This window comes from Rhopalosiphum padi, chromosome 3, assembly GCF_020882245.1.
Source record: "Rhopalosiphum padi isolate XX-2018 chromosome 3, ASM2088224v1, whole genome shotgun sequence".
Taxonomy (NCBI): domain Eukaryota; kingdom Metazoa; phylum Arthropoda; class Insecta; order Hemiptera; family Aphididae; genus Rhopalosiphum; species Rhopalosiphum padi.
Window position 1 is genome coordinate 13,133,982 of NC_083599.1, and position 22,174 is coordinate 13,156,155.

Consider the following 22,174-nt stretch of genomic DNA (forward strand, 5'->3'; position numbering starts at 1 on the left):
CAACAATCAAGAATCATTTCGTAACATATTCCAATATCCAATTCAAAATTCCAATTAATAACCTAACGATTTCATTCATAACAATATTATAATCGTTATCTATGATCTACTCCATTATTAATTAATAAGTTACAAATGCCAATTAAAATTATCAGTCAAATATTAAACATCTATTTTAAACCATTTATTTATAAATTATTTTCGACATCGTGTATAAAATAAATACAATATATTATCAATTTATAGCTGGTAATAATATATCTAGTTTCTAGGTACACGTATCTAAAATTATTATATATATTTTAATAATATTATAGAGAAAGGTGTACGTTATAATCGTTATATTAAAAAATGATAATAACGCAGTTAACTCGTTCAGTTTATCCGTGACGGTCGTACATTTAAAAGTCTCTCTTCCGATAACGCAAGTACAAATAAATAATAACAATAATCAACATAATTTGAAGGTACGTAAAATTTAAAATTATGTATGCAGTTTTAAATAAGCCATAAATTATAAGTGTCCTAATAAAACCACATATTAGGAAAGAGATGCTTGTGGCACTAACAAAATCAAACCTCATAAATCAAATGTAATAAACGAACAAAACAGGGCCACGGCCTAAGACTCCCACGACACGACACTTCGAAAAACATATACCTATTATAAATCAAAACAATTATATCAAACCCAACCTAACGCTAAACCATAATGAAAAACTCGGTAGGTATAACAGCCAACCCAAAAAATCAAACAAAATCAAACCAATACATTCATCAAAATAAAATCCAAAATAACCTATCCAAATAAAGATCGAATTATTATTATTGAAATTATTGACAACATTTTACATATATAACCAGAAAATAATATCCATTTTATCATTTTATCTAAAAATTATTTATTTATCTTTTTGTTTGATTAATTGAAAAAGTACTAAATCAACCTAATCAAATGTAAATAAACAACACACCAAAAAAAAAATTAAACTTTTAATCCCATCATAATGATGATAATATCAAACATAGAACCACAATCCCTCACTATATAACTCAGAACGAACTTACAAGTACTTATCTGTGTCTTTCCAACCAGCCAAATCATTTACCTCAGAGTAAGTATTCAGAAAGAAAGATTTATATTCACGTAATTACTAAGTTTTCAACGCTAAAGATGTAAACAAAGTTCCAAGTTCATTAATTATAACAACGAGAATATCAATCACGAAAGATTCTTTAACATGTTACAGGTACAAATACAAGTTAAACCTCACCAAAAACTTTACAGAAAATATAGAAAAATTGAAACTTCCTTATAAAAGCAAAATCACCATAAGTAAATGAAAAACAAAATATAAAAACCCTCTACTTTAATTAGAAAAGACCGAAATACATTATACACAATAAGTAAAAAGCTAAAGCGATAAAAGAAATCATAAATACAGAAGTTAAAAAAAGAATCCCCCTCTTCATGTCTTCATTTGATTCGAATTAATTAATGACTATTAAATAACTATGATGATAACGAATAAACAACAAAATAATCACACGGAAACAGTGTAATCAAAAAGTCGGTCTAAAATTAATTACAATGAAAATACAGATAAAGTACTAGAAACTACAAAAGTAGACTATACCGAAAATAACAATTTATCGATAATACACGAGGCATTCAAAGAGGTAGTTGAAAACACAGAAAGAAAAACAGACATAAAAATTGTTCATTCAATATAACATTAAACCGAGCATTCTAGAAAATATTATAGGACTCTGTCCCCCTACTAAAAAATATTTTCTCATTCAATAGAACCATACTCAAAAAATTATTAAACGCCTTATAATTGTAATAGAAAACAAAAACAATAGATCATTGCATAGGTGTAATAAAAATTAAATAAATTCTAATCCAACGTTCAAATTATCAAATGAAATTTAAATGCGTTTTACAAAAAAACAAAAAAAATCTTGAAAATGATAATAACTAACAAACACCAAAGACAATTGCTCTTCAAAAAGTCTTTAAGATAATTTCAAATCAAACTAAACAATTACACAGGATACTAATTAAATAGAAAAAAAATAATACTAATCGTGCAAGCAGTGGAGTCGCTGCAGCATGTTACGGCAGATGTATGTTAAATTACATACTTCTAGTAAAGAAATAATTATAAATTCCGACATCGAAGCGATAGCAATAATTACAGTTAAAGATAAAGAAAAAACAACCTATTGAAACATTTACCTACTTCATTAAAAACATTTTCATGCTAATGACCTAATTAAAATGATAAATAAATTACCAACACTTTTTATAATAATAGGTGATTTTAAATTTTTTAATAGCCACAATTTTCTATAAAACAAATATTAAAAAATAACAATTTAATATATCTAAATAGCAATAAAATTACATGTTCAAATCCATCAAACAGAGAATGGTCAACAATAATTGGTCTCACTATATTAAACTTTACATTAGTACAAAATATTAGTATGGGAAGTCTTACCATTCATAAACAACAGCAATAATAATATATGTACCAATATGTATCAAAATTGTAAATAAAAATAAATACATTTGCACTCATAGTAGAACTACGAAATTAGCAAATTAAAACATTGAATTGATACAAAAGAAAACCAAATCCAAAACAGATTTTAAACATCTAAAAAATAGCTAAGAACAAAAACCAAATACCTAATAAAAATGTTAAATATATTTAATTTTTAATTATTGAAAAGATGCACATCTACTCTAATAATAAACATAAACTCATAATTAATTTGGAATACAATTAAAATACTAAAAAGTTAATATATTTCAGTATTATTATTTTTTTTTTTTTTTTGGGGGGGGGGGGGCGCTTTGTATCCACTAAGCGGGTGATATAATAGTCAGGTAAGTACTGGTTTTCCTTTTTTACTTTATAGTAGAATAAGAGGTGTTGAAATAATGGCTGTGGCCTGTGGGTGAGTTGACTTGCGGCCCAATATGTCGCTAACGATATTGAGGACCAGTGAATTCGGTCAGACAATATTTTAGCTGTTGATGAATTGCGGCCCAAGACCCAAGTAATGACCATTACCTTTATGGCTTTATACAATGTACCTATGTCTCTAAATATATCTGTGTATTGTTCTATATTAGCCATCACAATATATATAACTTTGTTGATGTGTTACTAGAAGTTCAATTTGAAACATACATAAAATATAGAAGTAAAGGTGTAAAAACAAAGAAAATGTGTGAACAAGAAGCATTATAGGACAGATGACAAAGCTCGAGTTAAAAAAATAGAGAATTTTGATTTAGTTAAAACATTGAGTTTTATGTGTTTCCAAATTGAATGGTTGTCCGATATGTCAACGATTTGGCTTATTCTCTACTAAATAGAAAAATTTTAAGCATTTTAAAGCATATTTTTGCATAATTTTAACATAATGCATATAATTGCATATATATACATTTTTAAGAGGCATCCTTTATTAGTTGATTCCCGGGTCATTAAGAAGTATGTGCGAGTTGATTCCCTATTGTTATATATCAATAGACTGAGCTGTTGAAAAGCAGTCGGAAACATATTATATTAAATGCAGGAGCAATGGGATTAGAAGATCCACGAATAACCGAGAAAAACAAATTTTTTGAGAGAAGTGATATACTGTAGTAATCGCATTACCAGATACCAGTTTTTAAAAGCAATGCGTATTAAATTTTTACCTAACTACTAAATTTTTTTACTACTAATTTTTTTAATAAATTATAATATAATATAATAAATAATTAATTTATAAAAATTTAATGATTTTCAAAAAACTAAAATGAACAACATTTTTGAGAAACTCGTCAGCCAACCTCCTCGTCTTGGTGTCTTTTGGATTACGCTAATAGGCTGAATATTTGACTAAATGTTAAAAAAAATTATATAATGACCCGAGAATCAATAAAACGGTGTCGGTGTAGGTAAACAGGTACCTGGGAATCAACTCCTATGTACCGCTCATAAATCCCGGCCTGAATTCATACATCCCTCTAAAAAGTCTTAGCCATAAGTCGTACTTTATTTAGGGATTGGGCCGCAATTCACCAACAACATAATCTTACCTAATTTTTGAGCTTCATGATGAACTATCATGTTACTTTATTGTGGTATCTTGTATATATATATAAAATCAAAATATTAGGAAATGTTTGAGTATAAAATACTAGAATTTGTTCTTGCATTACATGAAATATCATAAAAGCATTGAGAATTATAAAAAGAAAAATATAGTAGAAATAGTAATAAGAATGATGTGTTTATTATTTATTGACGATAAGGTCGTGGGAAAATCACATTTTCAAAGTGACATAGCAACAAATATGTATATGTACGTATATCGTAAATACCTATTATATTTATCAAGTTAGATGAAATATTTGAGTAAATCATCAGTCTCTTTTTTCTTTTATTTTAGTTATAATAATATTAGTGTTTTTTGCTTCGGCCCCACTTATGGGTGTCACAGGTTACATAACCTTTCGATAATACTTATAAAAAATATAAAAAAAGTCGACGTATAGGTAGTCGAATCTATGTGTCTATAATGACTTCAGAGATAAAGAGAGAGTTATTAGCCAAATCCCTCCCCCCTCCATCGTAGTGCATAGTCACGTGCCGAATGCACACGCCGTGGTTCTAGTCCATTATCTCTAATTTAAAACGTAAAAAAACTTGAAACATCGTTGATGACACCAAATTCAAAGTGGGCCCAGGTGACAGACATGCACTACAGATGTCGGAAATTTATCAACGATAGTGGAACATGATTACCATTGCAATATTACCTAACAGGAAAGGGAGACAGAGAAATATTATATACTGTCGTCTGTCACTATATGTTATTGTTGTATTTAATATTAAATTTTATGGTGTACGTGTATAAATAAATACCTAAATATTCAAATACTTAAAGAAGACAGCAAATCACTATAGAAACTAGAAACAGTAGAAACAGTCGAAAAGATCAGATTTTATTTTTAAACAAAAATAGGATCTAAACTTTCTAATAATAATATAATAACTAACTAAACCATAAACCCATCACTAGAAGACTAATCACACTTTTAAATACAGAAATAATTTATTCCCTAACAAAGTGTAAAAACAAAAGCCCAGGACCGGGTGAAATCCGCTATTAATATTTAATTTATATTAATCACAGTCTAACTGAAATGGAATATGAATATTACATAATAAAATATAGAAGTCCGACAAATGATTAAAGAATGGTAAACACTGCAATAGTAAGTAGTAACCTGGACACCTAGAATAGGAAAAAATAACTAAGCCCTGAAAGCAGGGTATCGCCTAATATAACACTAGATAAAACTATAAACTATCGACTAGTCTGATTTATCGAAAAAAATCAAATACATAACAAAAAAAATAAAGTAGTTTCCGCAAATACGTATTATGCTATTTGACTTTCAATAATCTCAACAAGAATCCCACAACGTAATAAACAAAAAATAGGTAAAGGGTTATAAGATTGAATTTAAAAAAAACTTACGATGCTACATCAAAATAATACGAAAACTAAAAAAAATACTAAATAACTAATACGTACATGTTAATTTTCATCAATATTTTAAAGCAAAAGTATATTCTATACAAAAATAGAAAAAAATAAACACTTTTAAAGATTTTTTATATGAAAATCAGCATAGGTACCACAATGCTCAAACATATCTACCTTAATATTGCTTATAATAATTAGAGACGGGATTTATAAGCACCTAAAATTTTAAAAATAAGATGTTTTCATGTTTTATAATTTCATTAAAATATCATTTATATGCATAACTATTCTTTTTTAGAAAATATACTTTTCATAAAAATGTATTAAAATACTATAAAAATAAAAAAAAGTATCCGTTTATAAACATTTTAAGTTAATTAAATTAATACTAATCTTAATAAAAATTCTTCAAACAGACTAAACAGTCATATTTAATTTATACTATGGTTATGTATATATATTTTTTTTTACCTACCTCCTGTAAGCTAAAAGCTTGTGTTGGAGGTAGGGAGTTATAACATGTATAGATATAATAATTTAATTAAGTAATTTCTTATTATAGGTTAGGTACATTAATTATTTATTAGCCTAGTTAAAGTAAATATATATATATACCTATAACAATAACAAACAAAGAACGAAAAAAATGAAATAAAGTTTTAACATAAATTAATTAATAATAGATTATACAACGTTTACGCAATCGAATACACTGTTATAAATATAAATAGTAGTTCAATAATTTACAATAAAGATTTAATATTTACATTAAGACACATTATTATTCAAATCTAAAAATATATATTTATATAGTAATCCTCTAATGTTATTTTTTTAAATGTAATAATAGTTCTTTTAATATCCAGACTCCAGAGGCATGGAGTTATAATAAGTCGGGCCTAGATAATCTACAAATGCATGACCAATAGATTTATTAGTATATTTAACTGCACAATCATATTTTCTAACTTCTCTTTTATGTATACTATCATTATGTAACTGATAAATATTAAGTTGTTTTTAAAAATTAACATAATTGTTATTTTTTTTATATAATTGTCTTACTGGCAAGACCCCTAATTCTTTATAATTTTCAATTGTAGATCCTCATAGTGAAAGCTTGAATAAGCATATTCTAACAATGTTATTTATATACAAGTGCATATTGTTTAATTATATTTTATTAAATAAAATTCAGATTTAAGAATTCACAAAACAATAATAACAGGTTTAAAATAATAAAAATAAAAACAAATTTTATATTAAGAGTAGAAACAAAATTTTTTGAACTTTTTTTCAACTATAATATTTTTTTTTAAATATTTAAATTAATTAAATTTTATAAGGCAATATAGAGGAATAAGGCAAATATATTCCTAAAACGTTTAGGTCAAACAAATGAATCAACTTCATTTTTTCAAACGAAAAATCTCAGTCAATTTTTTTTATAAAAAAAAAAATATGTATATCAACAACACAACCAAACTAAAATTATTTGAAAATCAAATTGAATAAAAATGAATGCTTGGTGTAATCTCTGACTCAAAAATAAAATGAACATTTTAATTAAAAAATTCAAGAATTTAAATTACAAATAGACTAAATATACTTACTTAAAACCCTATCCCACTTCACGAGAAGAGCAGATATATATGAGTAGGTACAATTAAAATATTAATAAAATATCAAAAATTAATCTGAACAACAGAGTAAGCGTGTAGTTGAACTTTACAGAAAACCAACTCGAGCATTAAAATTAAAACTAATATTTTTAAGTAGTAAACTAAAAAAGAAACAAACGAACCAACATACAAAAATAATAATAAATACAAAAAATATGTGCAAATAACGTATTCATATCCAACATTATAGTTGTAGTTTTCCATCACCTCAAAAATAACTTCAGTGTTAATATACAAAAATAAATAAATGACCAATGTTCTGTCTACACCGTCGAAGCCACAACCATCCTACAGATAAGTAGTTCAATATATCTCCAACCGTGATAGGATACAATTAGCTAATCCTTGGTGACTCAAAAAGTGCACTAACAAGTCTCCAAAATCGATTTAACTTTAGTAAAATATTGGTCAAAATTAAAAAATCAATATATAATATGCTAAATAAAAAAATCGCTCTAACATGTACAGCAAACAAAGCATCCAAAGCAATTATACAAACAAACTAGGAAAAATTACAAATACACACAGACACCAAAACATAAATTAAAAATATCTGTTCTTTAGAATATAACAAAATATGGAAAACAGAATTAAAATCTAAAAGAAATTAGAATGACAATAGACAACTAGACAAGTAGGCAAGTAGCCAACAAATAACAATAATATAAAAGACTAGTTAATAGTTAGTATTATATAGATTAATAATTAGCAATACAAAGTTAACAAACGTATTCTTATTAGCTATAAAAAATGATACTCAACGAGCTTAAAATCACTCGTAAGAAAATAAAATAATTTACCAAATCTTCATGAAATTCTATAAGACCTGGAATAGAAGCATCTAAAAATATATTAAACATTTTTAAAATAATCAAAATTATACAATTATATTATATACTAATGAATACTAAAATATATAGTAGACTTTAAAATAAAAATGGTGGACAAGTGGATATCGCTCTGTTGTATAGTAGAGATGGAGAGTAAGTCACTTTAATGGATGTGTTAAATTTGTATGCAATGACAGGTATCATTGATTACGAAAAATGATTCTGAACGGAGATAATTTATTAGTCTAGGATAATTAGTAGAATATATAATATTATTACCTATATTTAAATTGTAATATATTATAATTTTACTCGATTTCGTAAAAAAATTAATTTCATATGCTCATTAAACTTTTTCTATATTGACGCCAGAATTTTTTTTTTCGGTTACTTGAAAGAAAACTTATGGATAACTTTGTATTGGGTTTTTTAACCTTAGATATAAATTATAAACATTTTATGAATTTTCAACTTCAAAATTCCTTGCAAATTTTCACGATTTTGACATATTTCGTAAACATTTGAACTTTAAATGCTTATAAACAAAAATTGTGACTAACGATTTTTAATTTTTGTACTACGATAATTATAACTTATTATAAACCTTTTATTAAAATTTAAAGATTTTTTGGATAGCCAATTTTTTTTTTATAGTAATTTAAAAAAAAAAAAACTCAGAAAAATCAAAAATTTCAATTGTCCATAAATAGCTTAAAAAAATTCAAAATATTTGGAAAATTTAATGGTAAATAGATAACGCTAATATAAATATTTGGTGAAAATTTCAAGTATTTACAATGATACGTTTTCGAGTTACAGTAAAATAAAAAAATCAATTTTGTCAAAAACTGATTATGCGTAAAAATTCGTACATACATCATTGTAAAATCAATACATTCTTCACTTCGTTCAGAATCTAAAATGTAAACTCTGTGCATAAAATAAATAATTAAGTTTCATCTCCCATGCAGCTAAACATAAACGATCTTTTAAGATCGTAATTATTGGCTCTTTATAATTTTACTAAACATGATAGGTACATAAACTCACCAGAAGTGATATAAATAATTTAATAAGTATTATTTTATTTTTTAAATACAAAATGGAACTTAACTAACGAAAAAAAAACACAAAATAATAATAATGTAGTTTCATACAAAAATAAATAACAAAGATATTATAATTGTTATGTTTATTTAATCAGTTAATCAGATTTTCAAAGTTCCCCACCTGACTGTAAACAAACTTAAACTATAAATGAAACACTTTTTGTACCTAGTCCTTTGTTTTAACGACCGATATTCGATTCTAAAAAAATTAGGTAAGTAACCATTAACAACGTTTAACTCTGCAATTATGGAAGATATGAAAACCAAACTTATAAGGTATTCTAGGTATTATTCAGTAAAATAATACATAAATAAAAAAACCCATAATAAATATTGAATTATTTGGAGTAACACGAGATTTATTTTTAAAAATTCTAACTTTTAATAAAAAAGGTTTACTTTTTCAAGTTAATAATAATAATTTGCATAATTTCTGGTTTAATTGTGTATGTTGATTGATAGTATAACTAAATAGCTTTAAAATAAAAAAAAAATTAAGTATGTTAAAATGTTGAAAAGTTTTAGAGAAACATAAAAAAATGCGTGGTAGGTTTGGTTTTATTTAAAAAAAGTTGATTAGCCCATAACTTAAAAAATAAAAATGTTAGACCCCCTCTTTAAAGGGCATTTCTTCATAATTTTAAGTATACTTTTATATGACGTCGGTCGGTCACTTCCCCCCCTCCCCGGAACACATTGTGTACTGACTACTGAGTATATTATACTCTGTTTTTGTGCAAACAATATTATTATTATTATTTTATACTTGCTATTTTGCAAGCTTATCTTTAAATTATTTGTAATATTAAATATTATCTGTTAGTACTTAATTGTCGAGCTGTATAATAGTTAATACAGGAAGCTAAATAAAAAAAAAAGTTTCATCTCCGAAAAAAAAGTTACGATAAAATAAAGCAACGATAACTGTTAGCCAAGAATACACTCTACTGTCTACACGACATTTGATTGCCAATAACAATCCAAATTCCACATTGTTTACATTATAAATAATTGTGTACATTTTACAATTTATTTAATAGATAGGTATATCATATTTAAATATAAAATTTCACATTATAAATATCTAAAAAGTGTTGTGGAAATAGGAATAGATATTTTGTACACAAAGGTGATATGTTTTATCGGAAAAAATTTCGAGAATCAAAAATATATGGGGTATGAGTTTTCTACAAAAACTATTTCTGCCATGACTGAGTCCATTACTGCGTCCATGTTGAGAATATCAAAGTTGTGAAAAGTGTTGAACACTTGAACATAATCATGTTGAAAATAAAACATGATGTACGAAGTTCTACAATTATTACAAGGGAGCGTGGGCTATAGAAAACTTAGCAAGCTATATAATAACTAATAAAAATAAAAATTATGAATAGCAGGTATTCATAAATAAGACCTAAAAATTGAATACACTAGAAACTCATATACAGGGCTCAGGACTTAAGCATTTGCTTATTTTTATGGATTAACTCAAAATGTAGCAGAGTGCTGTGAAAGTGTATGTCATGTTACAACACGTTCAATTATGAAATTTGAAAGTGCTTTTTTTTGCTTTTTTCAACAATTTTTTAAAATGATACTTATTTCCAGTTTTTCTCATTATTTTTGATTTTTCGACCAGTTTTTCTACTTTATATGGCTTTTTCAGAAAATCCCTTAGAAAATCTATAAACAATAAGACAAAATGTCTTAAAAGTGAAGTTTAATTTTTTTATGATATAAAGATTTATTGATTTTTTAGTTAGAAACTTATCCTTATCATTTTATTTCAATATTTTTTGTAATTTTTAATTATATTTTTTTTAGCACAGTTACAAATTATGTCTAGTACCTACTTTATCATGTAATAGGAAAGTTTTTTTTTTTTGATTAAATATTTTTGCACAAATTTAAGTTTTTTAAATGCTTATTTGAGTGCTTATAATGATGTTTTTAAGCATTTTTTTAAGTGCCTATTTTAATAATTTTAAGTGCTATAAATACCGAGCCATGCTCATCATATGCATGTTTGCAGCAATACAAGTAAAATATGCGGTTAAATATAAGTAATAAATATATTATAATTATTAAAATGTCCATAAAATTATGTTTTTCTTTATTTATACAAAAATATAAACACAATATGAATAATACACGTAATTAGGTAGTAAAATAAAAAACATAATTATTAAGAAACTGTGATCGATAGCTACACGTTCTCGATGTACGAAATAATGATTGTCATGTAGGCGCCTACTATTCGTAGGTAATATAAAACAAAACTAGACGTAATAAATAATTTGATATATTTTGTATTTTCGTGTTGCATTTTATTGTAGGTAATCTAAACTACCCTACTGGCCATTAAGATAAAATGTTTTTTTCACTATCGTAATTTTAATAAATTCATAATTTATTTAAAATCATTTGGAGATAATGAAACGGATAAGAGATTTCAACACAAAACGTATGTGTTTTTTTTTTGTAAAATTTAAAATATATTTTTTCGTTAAAACATAAATAAAGATATTATCATTCAATATAATATTAAAAACGTTTAAATTTATTTTTATTTTAGGGATCTAACTCGCTTACATATTGGTTAATTATTTAGTCTAGAGATTTTTAAAAAAAGAGTACATACAACGCATTTGCCAAATAGAATTAAGGGCTCCGACAAATACTTCATATTTTATTTTATTTTCACGAGAAGCTTATTAATTGAAACAAATTTTATATGTCCACATACCTACTCAATTCAAAAAATAAAATACTATTCATAAGCAGGACTATGAATTTATAGAAAAGTGTATTTTTTATTGGTAGTTGTTAAACGTAGCTTTGAAAGTATAAAATTTGAATTATGTAATAAAAATCCATTAACGAAATTTTTATTTTACATTTTTTGCAATTTTTGACGTTTTTCATTTTTCATCTTTTTAGGTCATATTTTCCAGTTTTAGTTCATTTTTTTGGTATTTTTAATTAAATTCCATTAATTAACATCTTTGAAAATCATTTAAAAATTTTTAAAAAATGTTTCGGGCAAATTAATAGCATTATTAAAGAATCAATAAAATTCAAATTAAATCAACTTTTTATTAAATAAATACATTTTTATCCCTATAATATACTAATACCAATATAAATATAAAAATTAAATTAAAAACCATTTTAGGTGCATTTTGTACTATAATTTTTGACATTTTAAATGCTTTTTTTTGCATTTTATATTGCATTTTTTAAACATTTTAAATGCATTTCTTTAAGGTATTTTTAGTACATTAAATTCACAGCCCTATTCATAAGTATAGGATCTATATTTCTATGAATAGTGTATTAGAGTGTATACCTATAACCTATAGGTACCACAGGTACTGTTCTTACTATTCAAATTATGTCATTTACCTCATAAAAAGAAGATTTAAATAGAGAAATTGTGATGGCTTTAAAATCATTAAATCAAAATTTAAATTTCACTTCTTTATGCTGGATATCAAAAAAATCTGAATAAACGCATTTAAATTTAACTTTCCGAATGCGTTAATGAATGGTGATTTTTCATCCATCATAACGTGTGTGGACTGTGGACGAGTGGTACCATATATAAAGGCTGGTAATAAGAGAGATTCTGAATTTGTCATACATTTTATTCACATGTTGCTGTGGCTTATGTACTAAAAAATAAAGTTATTAAAAAATTTGAAAATCTTTTGGATACCGATTTTTTTTTTAAAAAAACAAAGTTTTGTAAAGGTATTTTTTAAAATAATTTAAGGAGGTAAGATATAAATGCTTATTTATTTTGAAAAATATTCAAAACACATTTGAATATTCAGTAAAAAAAAATTATTTGAATACAAATACTTTTGAATATTTTCAAATTACTTACATAACATTTTGTTTTAATTTATAAATTGACATACCATAATTGTCTATTTTGCATTTCTGTTTTACATTTAAATTATTATACATCGTATCATTTGATTTCTCTGAAAACTACTCATCTATTTTCTCTATCAAGTCATTTTAATTAATAGTTGGGTATAAGTCATCTTAATGAATATATTACAATAAATATATGCGCATTACTCACTACTCAGTGGTCTGGAAATTCATTAATAATATTAAATATACTATTCCATGTTATGAATAAAATTATCTTTCTTATTAATTTTGTTTCTTATACATCACCTACATTGTCCTGTGAAAGTCTTGTACACGATACTAAACAGGCACTGTAAAATCTGTAAAAAATGTACAGATAAAAAAACTGCTGAGAAATTTTAAATATTTTATTTTTACATACAATATTATTACTCGGGTACCTACTTTAATAGGCAGCAAACAAAAACAATTTAATACCAATAACATATTACTTTGAGAGTAATTGGATATATAATTTCAACCGCATAGATAACAAAAAAAGAGATCTAGTAGACTCCTATACATTTATGAAATTGTTACGATTTGGTAATAGAGTACTAATAATTTATTGAGAGGTTAACACAATTGAATTTGTTAATAAAAAATTAACTCAACTTAACATTGGTCATTTTGGAAGTTTATTTATACACACCAAAAAAGAAGAAAATATTTATTACTAAAAAAAACCTCCAACTAAATAATATACAGATACAGAAGTAAAATATTGAAAATAACATACACACATTACAACTAGTAACCATATAATAATCATCATGGAATGTACATTGTACCTATATAAATATACAATTTCCAAACTTAATATTAACCTATAATTTAATGTACATTTTTTTTTAAATATTTGTAAAATTAATTATTTTATTTAGCTTAAAAACTCATCTTAATTCACAAAAAAAAAAAAATAGGTAATTTTTTAAGACAAAAGTATGTAATATTCTTATTTGAATATGTATGCTTATTTTTAAATATTTAAAACAATTATATTATTTAGTTTAACAAATACTTAATAGGCAATAACGATTAAAAAAAAATTGTTGGCAATAAGCTTACACGTAAACAATATTAATGTTAATGTCCATTAACAAATTTCGGGTAAACTATTTTGTTTAACATTTAACTTGATACCATAGTATTCTATAACGTGTCAATTAATATATTATAGGTATATTCATTGTTTTAATAATATAACTTTTAATGTAGATATAATACCTTATAATATGTAAATATATAAGTTTAATATACGTTCTTGAAAATATTTGCTTATGCATCTAAATATACAAAATACTAAAGATACCGTTAATAATTTAATATTATTGAAAACTTCTGCTAGACTCACCAAGTACTATAGACGTAAGTTAACAAATATTATGTTAGTTTACAATATTTTGAACATTCTCGTCGACTGTTCTGAGTTATTATGTGAAATTGGTTTCCATGAACCACGCAGACAGAAAAAAATAATTAAGTATTTTCGTAATTCCTAATTATTATAAAAATAACAGTGAAAATAATACATTTTTTCCAAAAGCTTTTGTTTTGCAGATCAAGAAGATTTTTGTCTGATAAGATTTTTTTACTTCTATTTAGGTGTAAAGCCTTAGAATTAATACAATGATTAATATAATGTCTTAATTGTGATAAAAAAAAAATGTTATTATAAATTTATAAATATATCAAAAATATTTCATAGGTTATTTTAATCTTGCAAAAAGGGCATTTGCCGTGAATATGCCGCATCCAAATAGTGAAATCACTCATTTCATGAACTGGATATCCAGATAGTGAAATTCGTCCAGATCGTGAATTTTGACGAAAATACATTATATGGACATCCATTTTATGAAACGGACATCCATTTCATGAAATGGATAATACTTATATTGTGCACTTTGTGTAATTATTATAAAACCAGATATCATAGTATTATAACTATACTTTTCTATATTGTTCTATGAACAAAAATATAACAACAATTATAGTCAATAGTCATAATAAATTATATCATATTACATTATATTTTTATTTTATTTTTTATAAACCATACTCGTACGTATATTATTTTTAATAAACAACAGTGTTACCTATGAAGTATTATGAAATATTCATGAAATTAAGTATACTTATATTACTTAACTACCTATATTTCTTATATTTTTTTATTAACAAAATAATTAATTTAATCAATTATACCTGTATACATTTTTCTTCCTTATTATTTATTTTTACATGACAATTGATTATGATAATATAGACTGTTACATTTATTATTTTTAAAACAAACACACCTACTTGATTGGCAAGGAGTTTTTGCCTTACACGAACAAGACAAAAATCCTAACCCTCCTGAAATTTTTTAATCATTTCTCGCACCGAAAATTCAACATTTTTATCAACTTGATCAGTAGTGAAAAATTGAGTTGTTAATTTTTTCAAACATTCACTACTGAACCATCCTTTAAGTAAACCGTATTTTGTTCCCAGTTTATGCAATCCTTTTTTTTGTTCCGTGATCACACAAATAATGTTTGGAGTTTACTATGTGAGTATTGTCTATTTCATGAAATGAATGTCCATATAATGTATTTTCGTCAAAATTCACGATCTGGACGAATTTCATTATCTGGATATCCAGTTCATGAAATGAATGATTTCATTGTGTGGATGTGAAAAATATAAAATTAAAAATTAAAATACTGAATAATCTTTTATGCAGATATTGATGTTTATATAATTAATAATAAATACCCGTTTCAAATTTTGCCAGTGTAAAATTCTAATTTAATTTAGTTTTATTTAAATAATAAACATGAGTAATTCGTTAATTATTTTAATTATTATCCGTAAAAAGTGTACAACTGTTTAAAACAAAATGTTAACAAATTTCGTTAGTAAAATCGCGAATATTAACATATTTTTTATAGTTCAAAATTCATATAATTCTAATATTCATATTATATATTATTATTTTCAAATTAGATATAAAGTTTTTTTGTGTGTTTTCTGACCTATAAGAAACTTTACTACTGAAAAATTAAATTAATTTTATGTGAAAGTTTGAAGTTCAAATTCTTACATTAAATTACATATTCATTCTTAAAAATTATTTCTCATCTAATATTTTTTTTACAAGATTCATGGAAAGATAATTAATAATTATTAATCATATTTAATTACATTTATGTAATTATATGACATTTTGATATTTTTATGAATTTATGATCATTCGAACATATCCAACTAATATCAAAAAAACATATCATGAAATGTAGTTACTTACAATCATTTACTTGATAATTGAATACAATAATACAAATTTAACAAATACATTATAGTAAACTCTCAACATTTAATGTACAGCAGAGTAGTACCCACTCAGCACTCATCCACTTTTTTTATAATACAAATTTGTTTAAATATTTTGAAAGTAGTATTGGTATTATGTAGGTACATCAAATTATAATTTGAGTATTATAGGTGGAATATTTAAAGTTTTTACAATTAATATCTTTTAAATTATCTATAATAATTAATAATATAAATTGCTTAGGGATATTATCAAAAATAATACTTACGAATATATTCAATATCATGGATATTTTAACTTCAACTGTTCATATAAAATGTGTATGGCTTATCGCTAATCTTTTTTTAATTCCAATAAGAACAACTTATGAGGTATTTTGTATTATATTTTAAGCATTAGTTATGATTTTTGTGAAGATTTTAACTTCAATTACTTATGAAAAAAATTACGCCCGTGTATATTTGTATTTTTTAAAACAGTTTAAATAAAAATTATAAGGAATTATATATATTAAATTTGCGAACTTTTTGATCCAGCATAAAATTGTATTAAACATACTGTATACTTTATAGAAAAAAAAATAAAAACATTTGGAAATTTAAAATACCTTTAAATAACTTAAAAATAACTTAAACATTATGAAAATTGTATTGTTTATAGAAAAATATAATTTAAATAATAATTAAATGTTTCAAGATTCAAACTTCTGCGATTAATATTTTATAAATAGGTAATAAATTAACAATTGTTGTTTGAGAATAATTTGTTATTAAGGTAATACGTTTAAATATCCAGTATATCGTTTAAATTTAAATTTCAAAACTAATAAAAAATTAACGTAATTTTATATTACAATGTTTTTAAAATTCTATTAAGGACAACAGCTTAGATTGAATCTTGTAGATGTTTGGTATCTATAAAATTAAATAAAAATTTCATTTTTAACGACAACATTTTGGTAAATTTGCAAACGTTTGTCAAAAATTCAAAAATTGATACAGATTAAATATGAACTTAAAAGATCCAATTTATTAATAAAAAAATATAACCAAAATGAATTCAGTTAAAAATATTTTTAAACCTTTTAGAATCTGGGTAAAATTCTAGTGTAATTATAGTATGATTACCAATTTATTTAGTTATTTTTTAAATTTAAGATGCCTACTGCGATATAAAATAAATTATTTACTAAATACAAATAAATCAATTTAAATTACCTGGGAATACAAATATTTATGTGCCTATAACCAATAAATATATTTTAAATTAAAAATATTAAAATATATTGCACATGGATAAATATATTTTTTAGGTAATTGAAATATATTGGTTATTCAACTAAAACTCAATTGTTTTGACACAAGACATGTGACATTTTGACAAGTCATTAATGTTATTTAATTTACATTTAGAAATTGTAGGTAATTGAGTAATGGGAAAATAAATAACAAACATTAACAATTAATGTATGTCAATCAAAAATCAAATTAATTTTCCCTTTATAAATTAATCATCTTGACCCTTGTTCAATCATCACCTTAACGTTACTTGATGTGTTTTAATTATTTACAGTTATTGGATCTGTACTAAGAATTCCTACCTACGTAATATTAAAGCAGGGGCGAAATCACTATAAATAAGACCAACAACGGTTAACACTCACCAGTTCACTAGATACCTTTTAGCGAACCATATCTACTCTTGTTTAAATTTTCATTCAAGCAAGGTATGTATAGTTTGTTAAATATTTAGTCTGAGTATTATAAAGATAGTACTTTTAATTTGATATTTAAAAACTGTACTTGATTTTGTTACCTATTGATAATTTATATAGATTAACAAAACCTTTTTTAATATATATATTTTTTTATCATTTTAGATTACAATGAAGATAAGTCTGTACTTGAGTGTACTTCTCTTGGCATTAGTCATCAAAATCGTAACAGCCAATGTTAGACTGCAGCGCTCACCTCAACAATACTGTGGCTCTAAATTGGCTGACATCATGAAAATTCTATGTAAAAACAAGTACAATGGGCCAAATGGACAAAAAAGAAACCCAATTGGTAAGTCTATGATATATACATATATGAACATACTTTGAACGTAACTAAGAATAATAATAAATAATTAAATTAAAAATAAAATTCTGAGAAAGGTTTAGTTAACTTATGTCATTGTTGTTGATTCAAATTTAAAGTGTAATTTAATTATAATAACAAAATGTTTTATTTTTAAATTATTTCTTTAGTGTAGGATTTTAACACTTATGTCTTAGTACTTAGTAGTAATTTTAAAAATCCTTTACTGTTCACTTTATGTTTACTGGAGACTATTAGTTTTATATGAAATATTAAGATTATGTTTCGCCTTAACACCCTTAAAGTTGTTATAAAGAAAAATTGTACTTATTCACTCCGTTAAAAATCTAAACATCATTAGAATAATAATTATTTTAATATTTTTTTAATAGAATCAGATGTATGGGATTACAAAGACTTAGAAGACTACAATGCAATTGACTACCCATACCCGCCTAAGAAAGAAGCGATGCCATTCATGCCACCACGTTTCCAACGCGCTATTAAAAGAAGTATCATCGACGAATGTTGTCACAGACCTTGCTATTTATCTGAGCTAAGAACTTATTGTGCAACTCAATAATAATACATTTTAGTTATACATAAGTGTTTTTAGACGCTGAATAAAGTTGTAACTATTATTATATAAAATTATATATTTTTTTTTTTATTAAAATCCATACCTACTTCATTGGGTTCCATAGAAAATGACTACACATAAGACGTCGTTAAGAGGGCGTCACACCCACATGTCTTGTGTCCGTTTTACAAGTACGTAACATATTAAATTTACGCCCAAGATCACGTTTAGCTTTGTTAGTTTAAAAATAGAGTGAATTGACCTATTATGAAACTTGACGGTGAGAACATTATCTGTGTTTGTGTGGTAGTTTTTTCCGATTATTCAGTTTTTAAGTGAGTTATGATCATTTTTAATTTACGCTTTATTATACAGTCAACTCGCGATATAACGAAGCTCGTTATAACGAAAATCTCGATATAACAAACTTTCGATATACCGAACTTTTTCCTCGGTCCCTATAAATTCGTTATATCGCGAGTTGACTGTATACGCATAGCTTGCTAAAAAATTAAACTATCTATCGTAAAAAACCAACATATAAACACGGATAATGTCGTTACCATCAAGTTTCATAATAGATCGATTCACTCTGATTTTTAAACTAACAGAGCTAAACGTGATCTGCTGAATGTAAATTTGCTATGTTACGTATTTGTAAGACGGAGACAACACAAAAGGATGTGACGCCCTCTTAAGCCTAACCTCTTAAGGGATATAGATATTTAAAATATAAAAAATAAATAGCAAAAGAATAATTAGAAATACTTTAGGTTTATCTGTTAGTAATTGATACATATTCCTTCTAGATCAAGCTCAATGCGGTCACAACATAATTTGGCTTTAGCAGCAGCTTTTAAATTTTGTGATCATATTAGAAGGTAAATATCTAGTTTTAAACATAAATGCTTAAAATATTCTCGTTTATAGAGTGTTACACCAAAAATGAACTTTCCGCTAGCTATAAATAATAGGATTTTAAAGTGTATAGGTACCCTTACATAAAGATTTAATAATATTATATTTTTTAGTAACTTTATTATGTGTATAACCGTATAGGCTATAAAAGTATAGTGATTAGTGACTATAGGTATACACTATATATAGTTAAATAATAATATTGTACACCTACAACTATTTAAATCATACGCACGATTTTTTTAAAGTTATTATATAAGTACAAAAAAATTATAAAGATATTTTTTAAATTATTAAAAAAAATTAAAACAAAATTTATGAAGAAATACCAACAAAATTAGTCTTTCGAAAAAACATTTTATTCCTATGAAATTAATTAATTTTGTTAGAGTAATCACTAATTTAAATCTAATTATTCAAAAGTAATAAATCACTTACATTTAGTTGTAGTTACCTATATAAATAAAAATAAAAATAATATAAAAATATTGTGTAAAATTATTATTGTATTTACTTATTTATTGAATACAGTGTTATATTTGCATAATTTTGATAACAATGTATCAAAGCTTGATTAATTATTGGTTGAAATTGAAATCACATAATAGTAACTAAAAAATATAATATTATTAAATCTTTACGTAAGAGTTCCTAAACTTAAAAGGACGCCATACCGGCCGCATGTATTGTCTCTGCAGTCTTACTAACGTACATCTTAACAAATTTTCGTTCAGCAGAATACATTTTGTGATGTTAGCTTTAATATTAGAGCAAATTTACCTATTATCAAATTTAAAGGTAAGAATATTGTCTAGACAATGACATATGATTTTATTGATAATATCATTTTAAAGTGAGTTATTAACATTTTAAAGTTGTTATATTTCATATAGCTGTAACTCGATCACTTTAAAATAATAATATCATTAAAAGCATAAGTCATTGTCTAGATAATATTTTTACATTTAAATTTGATAATAGGTAAAGTTACTCTAATATTAAAACTAACATCACAAAATGTATTCTGCTAAATGAAAATTTGTTATGATGTGCGTTAATAAGACAAAGACAACACATTCGGGTATGGCGTCTTCTTAAAGATTCTATAATTTATTAATTTATAACTGGGGGAAAAGGAATGACGTTTTTTCTAATTTGGCGAAAAATGGAAAGTTCATTTTTAGCGGTAACCGGCAACACCCCGCTTATAATATCATATATTATTGAATCTAAATCAATTTTATTTATTATAGTAACTATTAATATACCTACAATAGTTTTGAAAATTAATTAAAAATATGCAAAACATTATACAGTCAGATAATAATAAGAATATTTTATAATTATTTAAATTATTTCTTATCGAAAAAATCAATTTATTTATTGATACACTCCAACCTAGAAACTTTTAAATATACTTTATTTAATATACAACAAAATAGAGTTCAGTAAAATTTTAAATATCTTAATCTTGAACTCAAATAAACACATTTTTAAATATTTTAAACTTCAAGACATATAAAGGGATGAACTTATGTTACAAGGGGACGCTTCCAGAGAGGTCAGCATGAGCTTAGCGGGTAGGTGATGAGCAACTGAGCAAGTGTATGCCGCATAGTCAAATCGCATCTTTTACCAAAATTAAATAAACGATTTTAATTTGTGTGAAAACTAAAAAGATAATGGTTGAACTGCACTCGGATCAAACAAGAATGTATCAACAAAAATCTTCGAAAAATAAACTTAATTTAAATATTTTTTAAACACTTATTTCCCTTCAACGTACTTACAGACATAGGACCGACAATGATTATAATCATTGGTATTGTTAAAAATGAGTTTATTATATAGGTAGGTACAGTATCGGCCTGGCTAGGCTTTTTTTTTAGTTAATAATTAGGGGAACTTAAAATATGCTGAGCCTCCGTACAAGCGACCGAGCGTACAATAGGTTTGATCAATATTTTATTTAATTATTAACATAACTACTATATCGAAATTAAGTAGTAAAGTAAGAACTACATTATAATATATATGTATATATAAACTATAGGTTATAAGTCAGTGGCGTGCTCAGCTTTTTTGAAAGGAGGAGATATTCATTTTTGACTTGTCACAGACCCTAAATTTTTTTTTCTTGTAGATAATATATCATTACAAAAAACT

At 24.7% G+C, this 22,174-nt stretch overlaps 1 protein-coding gene across 1 annotated transcript; it reads left to right on the forward strand.

Moving 5' to 3' along the window:
* The first annotated feature begins 400 nt into the window (after positions 1-400).
* LOC132926919 (insulin-like) lies at positions 401-19,161 on the forward strand. Its single transcript, XM_060991344.1, has 4 exons — positions 401-467; positions 18,002-18,155; positions 18,309-18,495; positions 18,903-19,161. The coding sequence occupies exons 3-4, from the start codon at positions 18,315-18,317 to the stop codon at positions 19,091-19,093; spliced, it is 372 nt and encodes a 123-aa protein (XP_060847327.1). The 5' UTR covers positions 401-467; positions 18,002-18,155; positions 18,309-18,314; the 3' UTR covers positions 19,094-19,161.
* Positions 19,162-22,174: the final 3,013 nt, after the last annotated feature.